The sequence below is a fragment of the Helicoverpa zea genome, chromosome 17 (genome assembly GCF_022581195.2).
Source record: "Helicoverpa zea isolate HzStark_Cry1AcR chromosome 17, ilHelZeax1.1, whole genome shotgun sequence".
NCBI lineage: Eukaryota > Metazoa > Arthropoda > Insecta > Lepidoptera > Noctuidae > Helicoverpa > Helicoverpa zea.
The window spans coordinates 3438517-3458917 of record NC_061468.1 but is presented as its reverse complement, the minus strand read 5'-3'; the positions used below and the strand labels follow the sequence as shown (position 1 = coordinate 3458917).

The following is a 20401-nucleotide window of genomic DNA, read 5'->3' as shown; positions in this document are numbered from 1 at the left end:
GGACTGCACGTTAGTGGTAACTGTCATGCACCTTAACTCAATTGTAGTAAGTACGATTTTCCTATAAATCTATTACCACTGACCTGAAGTTGACTGTACATGAATAAGTTATTAAACATATTTTTTTGTATAAATGGTCAGAATGTCTCAGGTCAGAATGTCATAAAGATATGAAAATTAAAATCGCATGACGACCTCGGACTACATTAAATATTAAAAACGTATAAATATTTGATGTACTAATTTAAATAAGCAGAACATAGCAACTACAACTAAAACTGTTCAAAACAAATATTGGAATAGTCAAAAGCAAACACTAATTATGCAGGACAGGATAATTATCAACTTTTCGCGAATAAAACCTGGCAATTAACGCAGTCATTAAAAATATTATGAAGCTGATTTTACGGTTCATAATGTTTAGGTTTCTTCTTAATTTGCCACATCAATAATACGTTAATTAATACGCTAATTTTCATTCTACCAAAATCTCTCAAAACTAATAGAAAAGATTAGTTAGGCAAATATAACATCGTGAAGACATCGTCCTTTTGAGGACAATGTTTTATCATTTTCAGTCGCAAAACCCAAGTATTTTTCTCAAAACCTCATTATTAGCTGTCCATATAGTAACAACAACAGTAATTAACTGACTGTAGTTATTTCACCCATTGAAATATTTGTCCAGTTACGTAAGTGTGAACTATAGACATTAAGAAGGTCACTAAATAAATAAATCATCATCCTCCGAGCCTTTTTCCCAAACTATGTTGGGGTCGGCTTCACCATCACTAAATAAATAAAAACACATAAAAAACATTTATAACATACTTGAAGATTAACAAAAACTATAATTAGCATATGCCTTAAGAGTTCTGGTTCATGACACGTTATTTGCAGGTTTTTTTATTTATTTACGGCGAATTTTTCTGTTCGTGAAACCGGATGAAAAGTAGCCTATAGCCCTCCTCGATAAATATTATCAAATACTAAATTAATTCTATAAATTGGTCGAGTAACTCCTGACTTCTCTTTAAGTTCCAACCCGTCTTCACGTTTAAACCATGAAACAGACAAACTCTTCTGCATCATAATTCTAGTAAAGATTTACTTACCTACATAGACATAATTTATATTAGGTATCTATGTGGGAAATCTTAGCCTACAAAAAAAAGCATTTGAACAATGATAGGTACCTATTATGTCATGTTCATATCTTTCAGCTGTCAAAACAATGAAATGTTCGCGCTTTGTTTTAGTTATAATTTATGTGGGATTTAACTATAATAAATTTAGCACAACTGAAACTACATTACCTATAGTACAAAAAACCAGCTAATTATTTGTTACATAATATATATTTTTTCTAGATATATAACAAAATCTTTAAAAATAAAAACTGTCTAAGAAATCTATTTGCTATTATGGCTTAAAACCAACAAATGTATCAAAAATGCGACCTTCACATTGTATACTTACGTACTTATTCCGTCTAAGTATATGCTTATGTAATCACTACCTATATTATGTAATCACAGCTTGCGTGACATTGACAATGATCAGCAGAGAATCAAGGTAATCATTCTAAGCGTAATGCAGAGGTCACCAACAAGGGTTTCGGAATTGTTAGATAAAGTTAGAAACCTCGGCCCTGTGATACATAGGACTGTAGAAGGAACAGAGATGGGATTTAGTCAGTAAAAGTCTGACGAATGATGATTTAGTGAAATCTAAAAAAAGCCGTTCGTTAAAGATCTAGTGATGAAGCGTTGTGAAGTATTCTATGGATTTTAATACGATTTAAAAAGTTTAATATTTATTTAAGTGACCATTGACTGGCATTAACAACGCTTTTGGCGGACTTTAACTTTAACTTTTATTATATATCATATTTTGTAGTTGTCATTTGTTTGCTTTGCTTGCACCGGGGCTGTACCTACGAGCCGATCGGAAAATCGGCTGGTATAAAAACGCTGAAAGCTGCCATCATCATCGACTGGTTGACCAACCCTGGTATAGAAAATATTACTTATTTACCTTTGGTCCATGATAATAACCAAGTAAACAGTTATTATATAGTTTTGTACCTACTACTAACGGTCATCAGAATTATCTTACTATTATTACCAGATAGTAGCCTTGTAATACAAAAAATATTTGATTTGATGCTAGGTAAGTATAAGACACTAAAAAAAATAGGAACTCTGTTATTTTCCAGGACTGAAATCTCAAGGAAATTCAATTCAAATTCAAGGTAAAAATATCCTTACAATATCATTAAATTATCAAAATATATTTTTTGCGAACATTTTGCAAAAACCAAATCCTTTTGTTGTAGGTATTCAAAAAAATAAATGGACGAACTCCTCCTTGAATTAAGGTCATTTCCCTTTATTTTACTAAATTATGCGCATGCGTTTAGAACCGACAAAATAAAATAGTGGGTTTTTAGAGCAAACGTTTTATAAATACCTAATATTTAAATAGCTTTTTTGTTTGCTCATTTGTGTGAGGAAGAACTCAAACAAAGCCTGCTGTATGGATGCAGTATTGCAAAAAAATCTAAACTCGTCGTTACTTTCTCTGTTGCCATTAATAGATAGGGATCCATTCACCAGAAGGCAAAAATGTTCAATAATTCGTAGTTCGAATAGATTTTAATTGATAACTTAAGGTTTTAATGTCAATTTGATGCTCCGACGCATTCCCGAAATCTATATAGGTAGGGTCATAACTGAAGAGTTCATCATCGTATCAGCCGAAAGACATCCACTGCTAGACATTTTTTTATTTCAAATTCAGTGGGTGGATAGTAGAATTAACCTGCGAGTTGACACATAGTTATTCTTGATCTCGATGAAAGAGCACACAGTAATTGGGATAAAACTTCACGTCAGGTAAATTCGTTTATTTGTCAATCATATCATAGACAAACGTATCTATCTACAATTAACATATCTAGAATCTAGAACATCGAAGGCACAGCTCCATTACTCTGTAAATAAATAATACCTACAACCCGTCATTAAGTTGTTTTGTAGGGAAAATTACTAAATTGATTCATTTTTTCACCTGAAACTGGGTAATAACATGTTTGGAGGCTTAATTCCTGTGCTACCTATTACAAAATTACATGTCATTCGGGAAGGCGGACAAAATTAAGCATTCACACTAAATATAGAATGTGTTTGTATGTATAATAATATGTGTTATCTATATTTACATACAAATTATACTGGTAATTGCTTTCGGTTTCATAATCCAATAGTAATTATGTAATGGGCGTCCAACCTTTGAGTTTGATATTGTCAAACAAACAAGCTTTTATTCAGTAGAAATGTTTAGGTAATCCTTTACAGTGTTATTACAAAAAAGTTAAACATACGTTAGATAGGTACCGGTACACATGTTTTAATAAAAGTTGTACTTTATCTTCAAACAACTGTTAACTTTGAAAATATCTAGGTACCTAGTAGGTAACCGACCTAAACAGTTTTTTTAAAGATAAGTAATAGACGATTATGTCGTCGGTGTACGTAGGCCTTGTTCGATTTTTCTCTAAACACGTGTCAAACGTCTGTTTAACTTTTAAATGAATATATTCCCATGCACCTACATTATCTCTAATAACATACTGGAGACATTGCACTACTTTCTTGAACTTTATAATTTTTATATCAATTGAATAACTGAGCAACCTGCGTTTGCTTAACCTTGCGAAATACACACTCATTTTCCAGTTAAAAGATAAAAGCATACAATATAACACTTAATTGATATCGTTGCAGCAAATTTTCTTGAAATTAATTTCTTATTCTGCAAGAAAAAATGCTATGACTTAATAAAATTAATAAGTACAGGTCAGGACTTAATTTCTTCAAAAGATTTCCCTATGATTTTCGCATCATTAATATGAAATCACCCCTGTATTATCTGTGCCCGATAATTATGAAAATTGTCTGAATGACACTTGCTAGGTCGCACGTCTCAGACCTGGAATTAAAAAAAAACATCTAGGTACTTATAAAACTCGTGTTAAAATGTCTATCCGTGACTTGCACCTTTTCATTAGCGATTTAAAGTTCTTTGTTTGATGATCACTTATCTATTTCCACGTGAATTGGCATATGATTTTAAAAGAAAACATTTTCATTTTGCGCTGAACGTGTAGCTAATCGCTACAATGGGAATATACTCCATCCAACAGAAGAAAATTAAGGCTGCTGGCGATGATTAAACAGTTACCGCTGTAGACTTGGGAAACATAATATAACCCTATTGATAACATTTATTATTTCCAGTACCTACCTAAATTCATAGTATTTCTGAAAGAAAATCATTAAAAACGACCTGGCCAACGCGAGTCGAACAAAGCTAGTCTTATAAATCTAGACAGCTAAAAATAATAGGTACACTTGCTCGAAGCGCCCTAAGTTAGACATGAACCTAATTCATTTATACATTTCAGCTTTCTTCCATATTCTTTGACTAAATTATTCATAGAGGTTGCTGTTTGACAGCTCAAACTACTTCGTTTACTCGAAATCTATTCCAAGTTGATGCATTATTTTTCATTCGAAGTAAACCTTCGAAACTTTTCTTTTAACATGATTTAATAAAACAATAGCCATTAGGCGTGTCGGCCTAGTGTTTGCGCGATTGTCTCCGGTTCGATTCCCGAGTCTTCCCAAGTCATGCTCGGGCGTCGAAGCAATTAGGTACTTACCTAAAATCCGGTAGATATACCTACTAGTAGATTTACTAGATATACGTGAGGGAATTTAGAGTACCTTACCTACCTGTATATCTTTTGGATAGAGAATTATTCATGATTGTAAGAAAAATGGAAAGGTCACGATATAGATAAATTAACTCGTTAAAATATACTTAAGTAAATATTGTTAAAATATTTTTTGGACTGGAATCATTTTGACGAATCGCAACTGACAGTAAGGAAGTGAATATTCTAGATTATAAATAAGTATATCATTTATAAACCACGGTCGGCTTCTACTTCCGTAATTAAATTATTTAAAAAAATGCTGTCAATGTCAACATAAAAATAAAGCTACAGGCCTAATATATTGGGCGGAAACCACACTATTTTTGAGACAGTTAGGTACATTTTTGTACACAAAGACAGCCTTGGCAAAGATATACATAAACACAAAGCCTGATCAGAAAAAATAAATTAGGAAGGCACTGGCAAATTAATATGAATGCCTCATGTAGACCCACCGAGTTAGACATGCAGGTGGCGAAAATGCGAACTAATGTATGACAGGACCCTTAAGCACTACCAGATTTGGAACGTTAGTACCTACCTATCTCGTATATTTTTATTATAATTCGTATAGTTTCGTTAGTCCAAAGACATTAAAAAATAATTCCAGTAGGTACCTACTTTGGTACCAAATTATCAAAAAGTTTTTCCTGTTTTTGAACCGTCTACTAAATAAAATGGAAGAGATTCTCAATTCGAATGTTTCTTGGTTTTATGTCTCGTGTGAACCTACTTCTTCAGTGTCAGTACCCTGAAGTTTTCAAACAATTCAACATATCTGACATTAAACACATGTTGTGTAGCAAACTCCTTTTCTATGAAGAATTAGTTCCTCGAAATGAATTGATTGGTTTTCGTATTCAATATCATAATAGACAATCATACACATGGATTTATTGTATACCTACCTAAGTGTGGGTGATCATAATAATCGACAGACCTATTAAATAACAATAAGCTATGTCACTATTGCGTGTGTGATGATATAGATCTGCAGATAGAGAACAATTTTCATATATATTTCTAATCTATAAAAATATTTTCGTTTCTCTTATCCTGCAATAGTCAGCAAATAATCTATTTGCGCAAATGAGGTACGTGCTCGTAAACTACAAAATATCAAAAGAAGACTACTATGTTATGATCACAAAAAACATGACAAGATTTGATAAACATTTGGGTTGGCAATAACTAACACATAAGAATTGCAATGATGTCATTGCGTTAAAATAACTCTTACAAATTCCCAGTCGTTCAAAAATTAGATTGTTAGACTATAAATTATACATAATCATCCTTTTTTGTCAGTATATACCTACTGCTCTAGTATTTCTATTTTACTGATATTTGACTCGAAAAATATGAATGTAGAAAACCCCGTAGTGACTACACTAAACTATCGTTGGCGACGTTCGATTTGCGAAGTTCGGATACAATAACACCGATTCCTAGGTACTAATAGTATTTTTAACCATCCGTGCATGCATATCAAGCTATTTAAATGCACCCAACGTGTCGAACGCATTAAATCTGCGGTAGATCTATTTAATTAATTCATGTCAGGGCTCTGATAATGTCGTTTATTTCGACAGTAGGTACGAGTAGGTAAGCCTTTTCATTACATAAGTGACCTACTCTTCTTTCTCTAGGTACATACCTAAAATAGTTAAGGAAACAATAATTACAAGCAGTGCGCGTCTTTTGGTTTATTTACTAGAACTACATACAATCACTTGGCATGTTACCTGAAACTGACGTAGGAATTATTAAATCAAGGCGATGATGACATTATATTATTGATTAGTTACCCGCCTGTGTGTTTGTGCCAATAAAAATCAGCTCATAGATAGGTTATTAATGTCTGAAGCTGTAACGTGAAACATCTTACATCCCGCCCTAAATTAACTCCCCACCCCTGATTAGGCATCCTATTCCATTGTATTGTTTTCCCTATGTTGCTGTGGACATATTTCCAGTCAAAAAATGGTGAGTGCGATACGCTCATAATTCAAGATTTATTTATTTGTGGTATTTTCCATCTAGCCCTAGTTGTCGACCTTTTCACTGCCATTACGTAAAATTGAATAAACTGCCATCTAGCGTAATAATGTAAGACTACAAACGTAGCACAAACTTGTTAGTAAAATGGTATGAAGTGATGGCGCTAGTGGCTCAATGGTTTCATTCAAAGTTTCCATTCAGTGAACGCTGAACATTGAACAATACTTTGACGTTTATTTATTCTGATACTTCTGTTATTCATTCACATCACTTTCCGCGAGTGCTTCCGTCAAACAGCTGTTGTTAAGTTGTTGGATTGTTTGGTTGTTGTAAGGGCACGAATATTCACGAAGTACTATTGTTATAGCTGAGATAATTATTTCGAAACATCACTATCGATTGCGTGGTGTAGATAAATCAGTTTTTGCTCTTTGTGCGTCGATATAAGATACCTTATCGCGTAATTATTTTAATCACTTTTTTTATAAACAACTTGTTACCACTGCAACTGTGAACTTGGTACTCTATTGTGTTTGTGTTTGAATAAATTAGCAAAATGACGCTGGGTAAGTTTTTGATCTATAAAAAATTACAAATATTGATAGTCACCTTATTGGGGTAACTTAGACTCGTCATAAAACCGGTTTAGTTGATCGATGGCAATTTAATTGTGTTCTCTACAAAAGCCAGCCTAACTTATCTACCGGTAGGGTACAAGGGTCGTCTAAGTACATAAAGAGAACTGATAAATTCAAACACAACAAAAAAACCTTGGGTTAATGTTATTTTTTTCAAATCCGTCTGGTGGTTTTGACAGGCAATTTCAAAGCAAAAGATTTATCTCAATAGGTAGCTGTTAAAATATTGCTTTCAATCTTTTCAAAACTTAGGTGTTAAGGCATACCTACTTTAATCGGATACTTAAGAATGATAATGATAACACTATAAACAGAAAAAAAATCGTAAAATTAACTGTGCCTATGTATCAAGACGTAAACTAGATTTATCTTGTATTTAGATGCGACCAAAAAGTTTTTATTGGCTCAGTTTAGACACCATTGCAAGGATGGTTAATTAGTTAATGAATAATAATTCTGCTTGCATTGTTGTTTTTAAAACTTATTACTTTGACCTGACTACAGCAATAAAATCTGCAAGAAATACAGAGGTTCTAAGTTTTTCTTGAAAGAAAAAACGAGTAAAAATAGTGGTATCTCATCTTTTTTATAGAAAAATTGACTTAATTTTACTGAAATACAATTAAAATGATAATAAATTCAAATCTTTTGTTACAGGTATCACAAATTTGAAACCCAAATCAACTAGTGTCGCTGAGGTGAGTCATTTACATTTATGCCTTTAATATTATTGAAATAACCTTCACATTGCCCATTGCTCTGCTTTAGGTTTGTACAAAGTAAATATATTCCTACATAAATTACATATGACAAACAATGCTACTTAATGTATATGTCGACGGGTAAAAGGCAAAAGGGAGGGGCAAAAGGGCAAGCACCACAGATCATATTGTTCAGGAGAGTAAAAAGAAAGTTTTAAAAAATAATATCTCTTTATTGCTTTATTGAATCACATCACAATCTTCAGAAAAGTTTACTAAAATACAATGTTCTTTAATAATTTTACATCAAAATAAGCCTGAGATCAATAGTTTCAAAGATAGATGTCGCTTGACCCCAGGTTTTAACCATGTTTATCGCTTTCGCGAGGGGTCAAGCACCAATATTTAATGTTGGAATATTTAGATTTTGGCCTAAGCTCCAGGCGCTGGCGCGCGCTTAGTGGATCAAATGCAACGTAATGAAAATAAAATTATTTAAGAAAGGGGCCAAGCGCCAATTATGTTTAGTTGACAATTTTTACTATTGGTGTAAGCGACGTTATAGTTATTAAACAAATAAAAGAAAAATGGATACAAACGACATATTTACTTCTAATATTGTTTTTAAAATTATGCCAAATGACAAGGCGATACAAAAACGTAATACACAAAATGGTCCTTCAACCAAGCAAGGTAAAGTTGGTGTCGCTTGAGCACTTTTGGCAAGTATCGATTTGGCACTTCAGTACAAATAATTCTTTGGTGCAAGTGACTTTTTTTCATGCTAGGAAAACGATATTACGACCATTCGAAAGAGAAAAAATAGTGGAGTTGGGGTCAATAAAAAAGTTAAAATCGCAAAATGTGGCGCTTGACCCCTTTTGCCTTTTTACCGTCGATGTATAAAATATAAGTAAGTATGCAATAACTCTATATATAAAGCTGAAAAGTTTTGTGGAATGTGCAAATCTCAGAAACTATAAAAAAATATGTCAGTGTTAGATAACATACTTATCGATAGCGACTATAGGCTACTTTTCACGGTCCTATGGGTCCTAGATGAACTGTTGGCAGACAGTAATAGTATAGAAAATTGAATTTATATGCAAGTAGGCTGTTATGTAAAGGCTTAAACTTTCCATTGAACAAAATGAGTATGTGTCTACATAATGTAACTTGTTGGTCCGTTGTGAGTGCACAACCAGTTTAACCAGTAACTACAAAGTTACAAGTACCACAGGAATAATAAAGAAGCGGAAACCCAGAGGACCAGTGGGCTCAATTTTATTCCATTTTGCATACACATATTAGGTTGCAAGTATCTTTTGGTAAAACATGTTATTTGACTCATTAAAATGTAATAATACAGAACCTCCAAATATGAAGAGTATAAAAAAGGCAGGCATAAAACACAAAGTTATGTAAAACAGCCCGCACGATTTAAAAAAAAATGGCTTGAGAGACTTGGAAGAGCTCTAAAGTCTCTGAATACTCAATAAGTTTTTTTGATAATATTTTTTTTTGTAAGTATGAAAACATTTTAAACAAAAAAAACCATACCTAACTAAAGTATTTTTTGTAACATGTGATTATTTATATTTTGGATTTCGATAATCTGCAAAATTAACAATGTTTCAATGATTCAAAATATATAAAATACTTTAACGCGAGTCACAGGTGTTATCGCTCCTAATTCACATAGAATCACAATTCTTGTCTAAAAGTGGGTAATATTCATAAAAAAAATGTACAATTCTCTATCAAGAGTAAATAGGCCTTTGACTGATAACAGTTAATTGAGCACAATGTCCAGAGATATCTAGTACAAACCTAGGTACATTACGACATTACATTTATTACTAAACCTCTCTGGGTAACAATAGCAAATGATAATTATACTAACATGACCTAAGTAAATACATTGTTGTCTGTCTAGTCTATCATGTAAATTGTATTTACCTACAGTAGGTAAAGTCAAAACTGCGAGTCATTTGGTTTAATTTTGAAATGAATAAAGAAAACTCTCAAAATGGAAATAATTTAATCAAACAAGGGTGAAATTCAGCCTTTTTTGAACGTCAAAAAAAATATACAAAGATTACCCCCCAAAACGCCCACTCTTCACCACTTCCTATGTGTTATTGCTATAAAAATATAAACAGGCAGGTAGGCTCTTCATAACAGCTTATATTTTATGTTACCCATGAACTCTCTTGACCCGTAATAGAGTACCTACGACTACATCACATTAGAGCGAGTCTTATTTCCACGATACGAATTTTCTAGCCTCCGCCATTTGTTTCATCCGCGTCCCACTCTATGAACCCGGATAAAAATTAGCCTATACCCATTCCTCGATAAATGAACTACCTGATAATGAAATAAGTTTTGAAATAGGACCAGTACCTAATTCCTGAGCGAGAGAGAGAGATTAGCGCGTTCAAATGATTCAGCATCTATCATTTGTAGCTGATAGATTAAGCATTGTTTACTGTTTTAGACTCATTATTCTATGCCCAGCCGTCGATAAGTAAATACAGGCATTTTCTTTTCAATAAGTAAGTATCCCTAACCACTGTTTTAAAACAGCAGTGCCTAGGTAGGTATGATAAGTTTTAAGCCGCTTAACGCACTTACATAATGAATTAAGATAACATCAGAGTCATACATTTTTGTAAATATTTTAAATTTAGATTAAAAGATATTACAGGTTTATGTAATCTCTGCAGAATATCTTTAGGTCAACCTACTTGTTACTAGGTCGGTTTTTGTTCATAATTCCAATGTTTTTCCATAATGTGATTAGGTACAAAATCCTAAAAATAGCTTTAGGTAATAAAAGTCGTTAACCTTCCTAGGCGTATATGTAATTACCTCTAAATATTGAAATACGATATCAATACAAATATCCGACAAATAGTTAATAACATGTTCCGCAGTTTCTAACAGTCTAGTTCCTGCACTATCAATGTGAAAACGTTCAAAGCTGCGTATATTATTCTCGATATAAGTACCTTAATATGTGCTGTTTGTATTGTACAGTACAAGGATAAAGCAACAATGTTTGTTTATCAAAAGTACATAAATAGACCCCGTATCATACTCTGTCCACAACAGATTTAATTTTTATACTCTCCAACTAAAAGCGCAGGCCTTATTGGTAGCTTTAGACTTTCAACTTTCTTCAAGATTTTATAACTAAGTCTTTTATGTTTAAACCATTTTAAAAAATAGGTAAAAAAAAATCGATATATTTACGCTAATTTGCACTTGCGAATATTAGCGATGTATTATGTATTATCTCAATTCCAACGCCGGCCTTGGCCTTGGACAAAGTCAATCGCTTTGTACACCGCACTATTGCGTGACTATCTTCATTTTTTTTTAATAAACGTAGCCCTAAAACTTTCTTTAGTAACTTATGATGCTTCTAAAGATACAAATAGTTTTTTCCTTTAACTATTTGAAATCATAGACTGTAGTTTATGCCATCGTCATCGTCCGATTGGGCGCTACATAGATGCTCTGTCTTCTCTGTATGAGAAGAGGCCTGTCCCATATAGTGGGTCAATTAAAAAAAATGCTTATCTCAACGTCTTTATACCCTAGAACATATTAACTAAGCCACATTTCACCAAAGTTAAACCAACAGACACTAACAGTTCTCCTTATCTCACAGGCGGTGCAAAAGGCACGAGACACATACAACAGAGGCGTTACTCGCCCCTTAAAATGGCGTCTTCAACAACTGAAGAACCTCCTTCGAATGTACGAGGAGAACCGCAACGCCATGATAGAGGCCCTCCACAAGGATCTAAGGAGGAGCAAGATGGAAGCTGTCCTGCTAGAAGTGGATTACCTCATTAATGATCTGAAGAATACCATTCACAATTTGGAGAAATGGGCTAAGCCTGAGAAGGTTAGTGGAGTTTTTTTGTCACATTTACTTTTTTATGGGAAATCATCAAATGATGCCCTCCCGCTGTGGGTGCAGCGTGAGGGAGTGTCAGGCCCCTCCTCTGACTAAAACCCGTCATGTTCCTTCATAAGCCCTGTATTAACCAGGGCCGCGGTAACTCTTTCAAACCCGGCAGGCTTTGGCCCTGGTGGGCTGTTTCGCTGACTCTTTGAGAAGTGCGTGGAACATCACATTTATCTGAGTAGTTGAGGATATGTTGTCGAATGAAATTGAGGAGTTGGCATTTATAGACATAATGTTTATTTTTACACTATTTGTGGCCGGTAGTGATAAATATTATGTAAACATTTACAAGTTTGTCTACGACTTTTTGCAAAAAAACTTCTCATGCTGTAATTTAAAGCGTAATATATACGCATACAAACATACATGAAAAAAATGCATGATATGCGCGAAAAACATGTCTTGAAGGCAGTCAGTTGGGAACAAAATCATTTACCTATAGTCTTTTATTACTACCGTGTTTAGCAGATCTATGAATGAATGTAACGTTTTTTAATAAAAATTTAAAAGTCAACAAACATTTAATTAATTGGACATAAAATGTTATTTTATGACTATTGTTTTTTATCAAAAGATTTAATTTCTCATTAAATTCTTTTCAGAAGGTACTATCATTACAGTTATATTACACTAGTAAAACGATGCATAGGTATTCTTACTTTTTTAAAATATTTCATCAGACTGAAGGATGCAAGGTTGCCAGTCATCGTCCAATAACGTGCGTCATAATGTACCTAAGTGGATGACTATCCATATTACCATATTGAGACCAAAGTCCGCATTCGTGTATGTTTTGGTATAAGGAAAAAAAGCCGTAGATCTTAAAGTCTAACAATGCGACCAAAGGTTACGATGACCACGCAATTTATTATCACATTTCTGGTTGATGACATTATATTTCACGTTGGTAACTGTAAGATACAGAAAATTATTTACATTATAATTTTTATGAAGCATCATATCTTACTTGTAAAGAGAAGTGGCACTTTCACTGGCTTATTGCTCCCCATTACTGTCTGATATTCGCTCAGCAGCACAAGATACCGAATCATACATAACGCGTCATCTACAATAATAAAACAAAAGCCGATCGATATGTATTGTTATGAACTCATTTCATCAATATTAACATCACCATTTCATTAAAGTTGTCTCAAAAGGGCTTCAGCGTGTTGGCTTCGGCCCCACGTTCGCCTCCCAAAAATCCGGGACTTTATAGTCCCGAGGTCTGTTAGAGACATACTACTAGACCTACCTACATAATTATACTGATCAATAAAAGCAGTGGTTAAATTTATATAAAATCCAAATCTATGGGTACTTGCAAGCACTGATGAAGTTATAAAACTCGTTGGTGGTCCGAGGTCCCTACAAAATGATTCAAATATTGTACAAATGTACACTATGAATAAACTCTGCCTCATCGCAGACAATACCAATATTTATAGTTTGCCCTATTGACGTTATAACCGTTAACTTTATATGGTCGTAAATTGTAGGGATTGTGCTAGTACAAATGGCTATGTTAGAGGTAGGTACCCATTATTGCTTTTCTTTACTAGTTTCATGTGTTGGCTGTAGCTATTAATATTATCTATGCAAATGATATCTAATACACGACTGTTTCCGTTCTTCTACCAAAGAGATTGAATAGCAGTGCATGCTTGTTGAGCGAGTTCGGAAGAAAATATTTTATTTATTTTCTTTGTGTATTTATAGGCGGTTAATTTTAAATAAAAGTTTCAGTAAACTGTATTAATTATTAATAGACAACAGTGTGCATAATCAGTCAGGCCCAAAACTTTCCTCTTAATTATGTCATCACATTATTAATAAATAGTAGTATCATTGAGTTTTATGGTTAAAATTAAACTTTTATGTTTATTAGGTATAAACATGAATACCTACTGCTAACAACAACTTTTTTTTTACCTCGCTCAACCTGTTTATATCGACTTCGGACCTAACCTTCGGAAACCTACTCAAATGACTTTCCTTGAAACTTGATTATCTTTAAAATGTGGATTACGCATACCTATACTCCATTTACTATAGCATTAGACAGAAGTAAAAAAAGGCTCTTTTAGGAGTACAGTTTGCAATAAAAATGCAATAAACACTATTACAGTCAAGATTGATGAGGAGTTAAATAAAACCATTTTAAATAACAGCTGTCACACTTAATTGTACTTATTTAAGCCATTTACGTTCTTAAATTACAAGTCCTTCATTTAATATTATTTATTTTTTAAATAAAATAATGTCGTGTCTATGTTTAAAATCTAAAAGAAGCAGGGGCAGATAGTGCTCGGAACGTTTTTTCATGTAACTATAACTCAACCAAATCTAAAATGTTACCTTGTCCCTTCCTAAATTGCGGCAGCACGTGTTTTTTAATTTTGTTGGTTTATAATGTCATCTATCTGCGACTGTCAATTTGACATATTGTTATTCACTTGTGGATACTTGTGAATGCTACGCCTTGTTTCGTTGTTATTGTTGAGTTTTCGTGGTTTAGTTGTTATTTGTTACTGTTTTTCTGTTTGTTATTGTTACTATATTAGTGTTACGTAATTTTGTGTTGTTCATACAAAGCAGTACATTTTGTTGAACTATGAACACGGACGATCTCGGTGCAGGCCCGAGTGGCTTGCAAGCGCAACATGTACGTACTGAAACTGCTAGTGACGCTGAGCAACGTCAACAGCCAAAACGACGTGGCCCCAAAATTGAACACGACGTTAAAATATTGTCTCCCAAGAAAAAGCGATCAAAGCAAACACCTCTTCATTCTGCAGAAAAAACAACAGTTTTAAATATTTATAAAGACATCAAGGGGTCCCAGTCAGAAAGTACTCCTGCTTATATGACGCAGTTAGTTAATAAAACTGCAGAAATTGCAGGTAAAGATCATACCCAATGCAGAAATTGCAGGGATTTTATTATAATAAATAAATGTATTTGAAAATAGCATGCTTTGTGAGGATGAATAACATACACTATTAATCGTTTTACAGGCATATCTCGTGCAACAGTGTATAATATCCTCAAAGAGTACAATACAGAAGGTCGCCTGCAATCACCTCCTCCTCGCCAACGGAAATATTCAAAATCGGATGAATATGATGATATAATATTAAGTGGAATACGAAGGAAAATTCATTCTTTTTTCTTTGATAATGAATTACCAACATTGGATAAGATTCTGGAAGCCGTGAATAGTGATGAGTCTCTACCCGATTTTAAAAGAAGCACTTTATATAATTTAATTAAAAACAAATTAAAATTTACATATATTAAAAGAAGTAGAAGAAGTGCCCTAATTGACAGACAGGAGATTGTATTATGGAGGGTGAAATATCTCCATGAAATTAAGAGACTAAGGAATGAAGGAAAAAAAATATATTATTTAGATGAGACTTGGCTAAATGAAGGTATAGTGCTGCTAATATTTGTGAAGTCTGGAAGAAGGGGGTTTTACATAACTCGGTAAATAGCTAACCAAGTTATATAAAACCTCCTTTATGCTAAACAATATAGTGAAATATTATTAGTTCAACATACGTTGAATTAATATTATGTTTACATCTACAATTTTAAACCTCCAGGACACACAAAAAGCAAAGTATGGCAAGACAGTACTGTTAAGTCTTCAAAGGAAGCACACCGAGCAGGCTTATCAACTGGTTTAAAGAACCCAACTGGAAAAGGAAAACGGCTTATCATTGGCCATATTGGTAAAACTTTTTTTATTATTAATTTATTAACAAAGCATTTTAATAAAATGAGCACTCCATTTTCGGTCACTAAAAACTGGTTAAGTCTTAATACTTTCCCTAGGAGTAAGATCTTTATGCTTTTAGAATCATCTGTTCAAGTACATTAATGCTGCAATTAATTTCGGTGGTTATTTAAAGGTTAAAATCTATTTCCAGCGATCAAGTATTCTATGCCACCAGTACTTAATTATTGATTTGTTTTTATTTTATTTCACAGGATCAACAGATGGGTTTTTAATGAATGGTGAATTAATATTTGAAGCCAAAAAGGGAGATGGAGACTACCATTCTGAAATGGATGCACACAATTTTGAAAAGTGGTTCAGTTTAATATTATCCAAAATCGAGAGTGGTTCAGTTATTGTTATGGATAATGCGCCTTATCATTCAAGAAAAGTGGAGAAGCTGCCAACTACAGCCACACGAAAGGCAGATATTCAGGAATGGCTGAAAAACAAAAATATTCCTTTTGAGGAAAAAGACCTTAGGGCCACTTTATTAGAGAAAGTGAAACATGTAAAACATATGTACCAAAAGTTTGTTGTAGATGACATGGCTAAAGAAAAGAACGTATTAGTGTTGCGCCTTCCACCTTACCACTGCGAGCTCAACCCAATCGAACTAATATGGGCTCAAATGAAGGGATATGTAGCACAAAACAATAAAAGTTTTAAATTAAAGGAAGTGCAGCAGTTGCTCCCTCAAGCACTCGCAAATATAACTGCAGAAAAATGGCAATCTTGCATTGCCCATACAATTAAGGAAGAGGAAAGATTTTGCCAACTTGATGGTATAATGGATGAAGTTGTAGAAAGGTTTATTATTAACGTTGGTGAATCTTCATCATCATCGGAGGATGATGAATAAAGAGTTCATATTTATATCTATCACATCGATTATATCATTAGGGTGGCAAAACCTTTTCTCTTATTTAATACCTTGCAATAAATCTCACACTTTTGTCTTTGGAAAATGTTATAATAGTTGGTATTTAACTTGCTAAACGATTATAGATAAAATTATTACTTTTGTTACCGCCTATGTCAGCATACATAAATTAACTGATGGTAGCAGTGACTAAATTGTTAAGTATGTTTTGTGTCTTATTTTCTTGGTTTGTTTTAATCATAATAGGTATGGATTATGATGAAGTTGTTTTTAATAAACTGATTGCAACAATTTTTTTTTATTTCATGTGTCTATCCAAGCATCGTAACGAGTAGATAGATAGATAGAATGCACTTTGCCGTACATAGAAGTCATACACTGGCACTAAAATCACACACATTATCTGTTAAAATTGTTCGAAATTGACTTCAAAATAAAAGGTTTCGTACTCCTGCTTCTGCGAGCCTCTTTTTTCTAATGTTATAATAAATGGACTATAGTTTAAAATAGAAACTAGTAACTGGGTACAATTTGGTTTCCTACAATATTAATATTAATGCCGCGCAATAATTTAACTTCCAAAAGAGGTATTATTTCCAAGTTAATTCATTATGAAAGTTGCTTTCAAACCTGTACCTAAATACATTTTAGGCAGATTTTTTTATTTATCTATTATTCGCGATAACTCCGAAAACTCGACATACGTAACTACTGTGTAAATAAAACCAGATTAAACTGGATTCCACGTTACACCACCATAGCCACCATACATAGTTATAACATATTCCCAACAAAACAACTTACAGCCAGAACCCCGTCAAACGAGTGATCTCGGCTATTTTTAGCCAGTCGGCTATTGAAGATTATTCCTGCAGAAATTAAGAGTAAACTCAATAATGATGTTACATTTTATTAGTAAAGAAACAAGTATGGTATGTTCCACAGTTGGGTATTGAATCATACTTTTAAGCAAAAGTTAACCGACAACATAGACATTAGTCTTCCTAAAACAACTGTTTACTATGAATTTTTATTTTCGATTTTCAAACGTAACAGTTTTTTTTAGGAAAAACTGACAGTTAGTTGACGTTTAGTGAAAATGGGACTTGGTTGTAGCGTAAGTACTCACAGCGGCTAAAATTAGCGATTAGATTGTTATAAGGACGAAATAAGAAAGTCAATACATACATCTAGAAACTTCAACCAACACTGCTTCCTTTTTCGCGCGAAGTTATAATAGTAGTAATTAAACGCACGCAATTATGGAAAACTTTATTAATTGCTCCAACCATGACTAACTACCAAGAAAGGTTGCAACAATTGCTGATTTTTATCAGATTTACAATAGATAAACGATTATAAACATTCATATTTTTCTTTATTTAACCGACTTCAAAAAAAAGAGGTTCTCAGTTTGACCTGTATGTATTTTTGTGCACGTATTTCTCACGTTTTGCTGAGCCAGATTTGATGCGGTTTTGAGCATAGTATTTCTCTGACTTATGAGAAGGTTCATGAAGGTACTTGTGAAAAGGTTTTTGAATGCTCAAAAGCTTGTTATGGAATATGTTACACGTATCTAGGTTTTATCACCGAAGGCTCCAAAATAACTTATCAAAACTGACACAACACCGTATCCTACCTATTTTAACCTTTAATTTCTTCCACTCCAGCCAGAAAAAGGCTTCGTGAACATGCTGGACGAGGTGGTGATCTACAACGACCCCTACGGCGTGGTCCTCGTCATCGGCGCCTGGAACTACCCCCTACAGTTGCTGCTGCTGCCCATGTCTGGCGCCATCTCGGCTGGTAACGCCGTCATTGTCAAGCCCAGTGAACTGGCTTCGGCCTGCGCTGCTTTTGTAGCTGAGACGCTGCCTAAGTATCTGGATAGTGTAAGTATTGAAATTGAGTATCTAGTAGTGTTACAGCGTACCTCACTGGTCTACCAGTTTTACCAGTTTCGGTTTTTCTTCCAAAAACATCGTTAACTAACACACCGTTTTTAAAAAGACGTTCGATAACTATGTACATACTTGCGTATCTAATCGCCTACTGGTCTAAATAAGTTTGCCAGCTCTTCTTTTGTTTTCCTAAAAAAACCGTTACAGCAATTTCAAAAAGTGATTCGACCCTACCTGCTCTTTCGTACCAATATTCAGCTATATCGGTTATTCCACCATGCATGAGCAAAACAAACTGAAGAGTTTATAAAATCGGGAACGTACGAAGAGGTTTATTAGAAAGTTTGTTTGTAATGGGTAATTCCTGGAAGTTTTGGACCGATTCCAGAAATTCTTTCAGTAATAGAACGCTTCGTTTTGAATGCAATCGTTTGTTTTAAATTCGCACCAAATGGCTTGCATGTGGCCTGCATGGAATAAATATTGGGTACATTCGGAAATAACATTATCACCGGCCGAAATAATAATAACTTATAATAATTGTGCTTATTGTACTTTGAACAGAAATGTATTTTTTTATTTGGTTAAGGTGACCATAATATCCATTTACATTGACTTAAAAATGAAAATACCCCTTCACTTTTTCTCCAAATCGGGCTTTATTCAGTACAATGTCAAATACACCAAAATAACCTTAAAATTGTTTTGCTCCACTTTGTATTGTATTTTGAGAACTTGATATGTCCTTAAATACCGCCTGTGGCCTTATACTCGATTTAAAGTAAAAGTTTTATTTATATTGTAATAAGGAAATGCAGTGGCCTACTTTAGTTTAAAATAATTATGTATTATCTAAGTATATATAGATTTGGAATAAAAACAAAGGATGCAAGGTCCTATTCCTTTTATAGATTACTGCATGGAGATTTTATAAATTAAGCTATATCGTCGTCTTAGAATAAAAACCTCGGAAATGCATTTTTTTTTTTCAATATTTTTTTATTGCATTTCTTGGAAGATAATCGTAAAAAATATCGAATACTAATCCGCCTTATCCTGAAAATTTATCTCTTGCACTAACGAGGTTTTCACTCTAAGGCGTCTATATATAGATCTGATCCTTAGATGGTCAGATCAGGACTTGCCGAATACTATTTATAAGTGGCCGCGAATAAGACCGCAAACCGCGATCTTTAATCACAAACAAATTACAAATCACCGAATATGCGTTCTGTAAGGAGTGCCTACATCCTATAAGTGTACAATTTAATTAAATTAACATTAAAAGAAACCATAATTCCTTCTAGGATGCCGTAATCGTGGTAGAAGGTGGTCCGCAAGAAACCACGGAGCTCCTTCAGCAGAAGTTCGACTACATCTTCTTCACGGGAGGCACCAGCATTGGCAAGATCATCTACGAAGCTGCCGTGAAGAACCTTACACCAGTCACTCTTGAACTTGGAGGCAAAAGGTAACATTTACTTTCAAGGCTAGTAAAAAAGTACGGCTAATAATAATTATGTCGTTTTATATTTCTTCTCTAATTTTATGTTTTTAACCAACTTCTCAAAAAGAGGCTATAATATATTATATATATTATACAATGCATAATATATTATACAATGTGTGTATAAAATATATTATGTATGTTAGTCTTTAAGGTATATATTTATGGGCCTATGCAGCCTGAAAATAAAGAGATTTGATTTGATTTGATAATATGAG

The 20401-nt window shown here is 33.5% G+C and overlaps 2 protein-coding genes across 5 annotated transcripts in view; both read left to right on the top strand.

Annotated features, from left to right (window-relative positions):
• Window positions 1–20401, top strand: part of LOC124638003 (aldehyde dehydrogenase, dimeric NADP-preferring) — a 41532-nt gene that overhangs the window by 12309 nt on the left and 8822 nt on the right. For 2 of the 4 annotated variants that reach the window (XM_047174773.1, XM_047174774.1), the window contains exons 3-6: window positions 8080–8120; window positions 11803–12042; window positions 18446–18667; window positions 19984–20147. In XM_047174773.1, the coding sequence (XP_047030729.1) occupies window positions 8080–8120; window positions 11803–12042; window positions 18446–18667; window positions 19984–20147 (667 nt within the window). Of the gene's footprint in view, window positions 1–7039; window positions 7351–8079; window positions 8121–11802; window positions 12043–18445; window positions 18668–19983; window positions 20148–20401 lie in introns of those variants that run through there. The other 2 variants (XM_047174776.1, XM_047174775.1) reach the window with 2 other exon arrangements.
• Window positions 14149–17064, top strand: LOC124638004. Its single transcript, XM_047174777.1, has 4 exons — window positions 14149–15008; window positions 15123–15539; window positions 15714–15842; window positions 16102–17064. The coding sequence occupies exons 1-4, from the start codon at window positions 14720–14722 to the stop codon at window positions 16749–16751; spliced, it is 1485 nt and encodes a 494-aa protein (XP_047030733.1). The 5' UTR covers window positions 14149–14719; the 3' UTR covers window positions 16752–17064.

Bases quoted from the DNA above. Each gene is read 5' to 3' on its own strand.
- LOC124638004 (XM_047174777.1), top strand. From the start codon at position 14,720: ATGAACACGGACGATCTCGGTGCAGGCCCGAGTGGCTTGCAAGCGCAA. The intron at 15,009-15,122 runs GTAAAGATCATA...ATCGTTTTACAG, and splicing joins TAAAACTGCAGAAATTGCAG to GCATATCTCGTGCAACAGTG. The intron at 15,540-15,713 runs GTATAGTGCTGC...TTAAACCTCCAG, and splicing joins TGAGACTTGGCTAAATGAAG to GACACACAAAAAGCAAAGTA.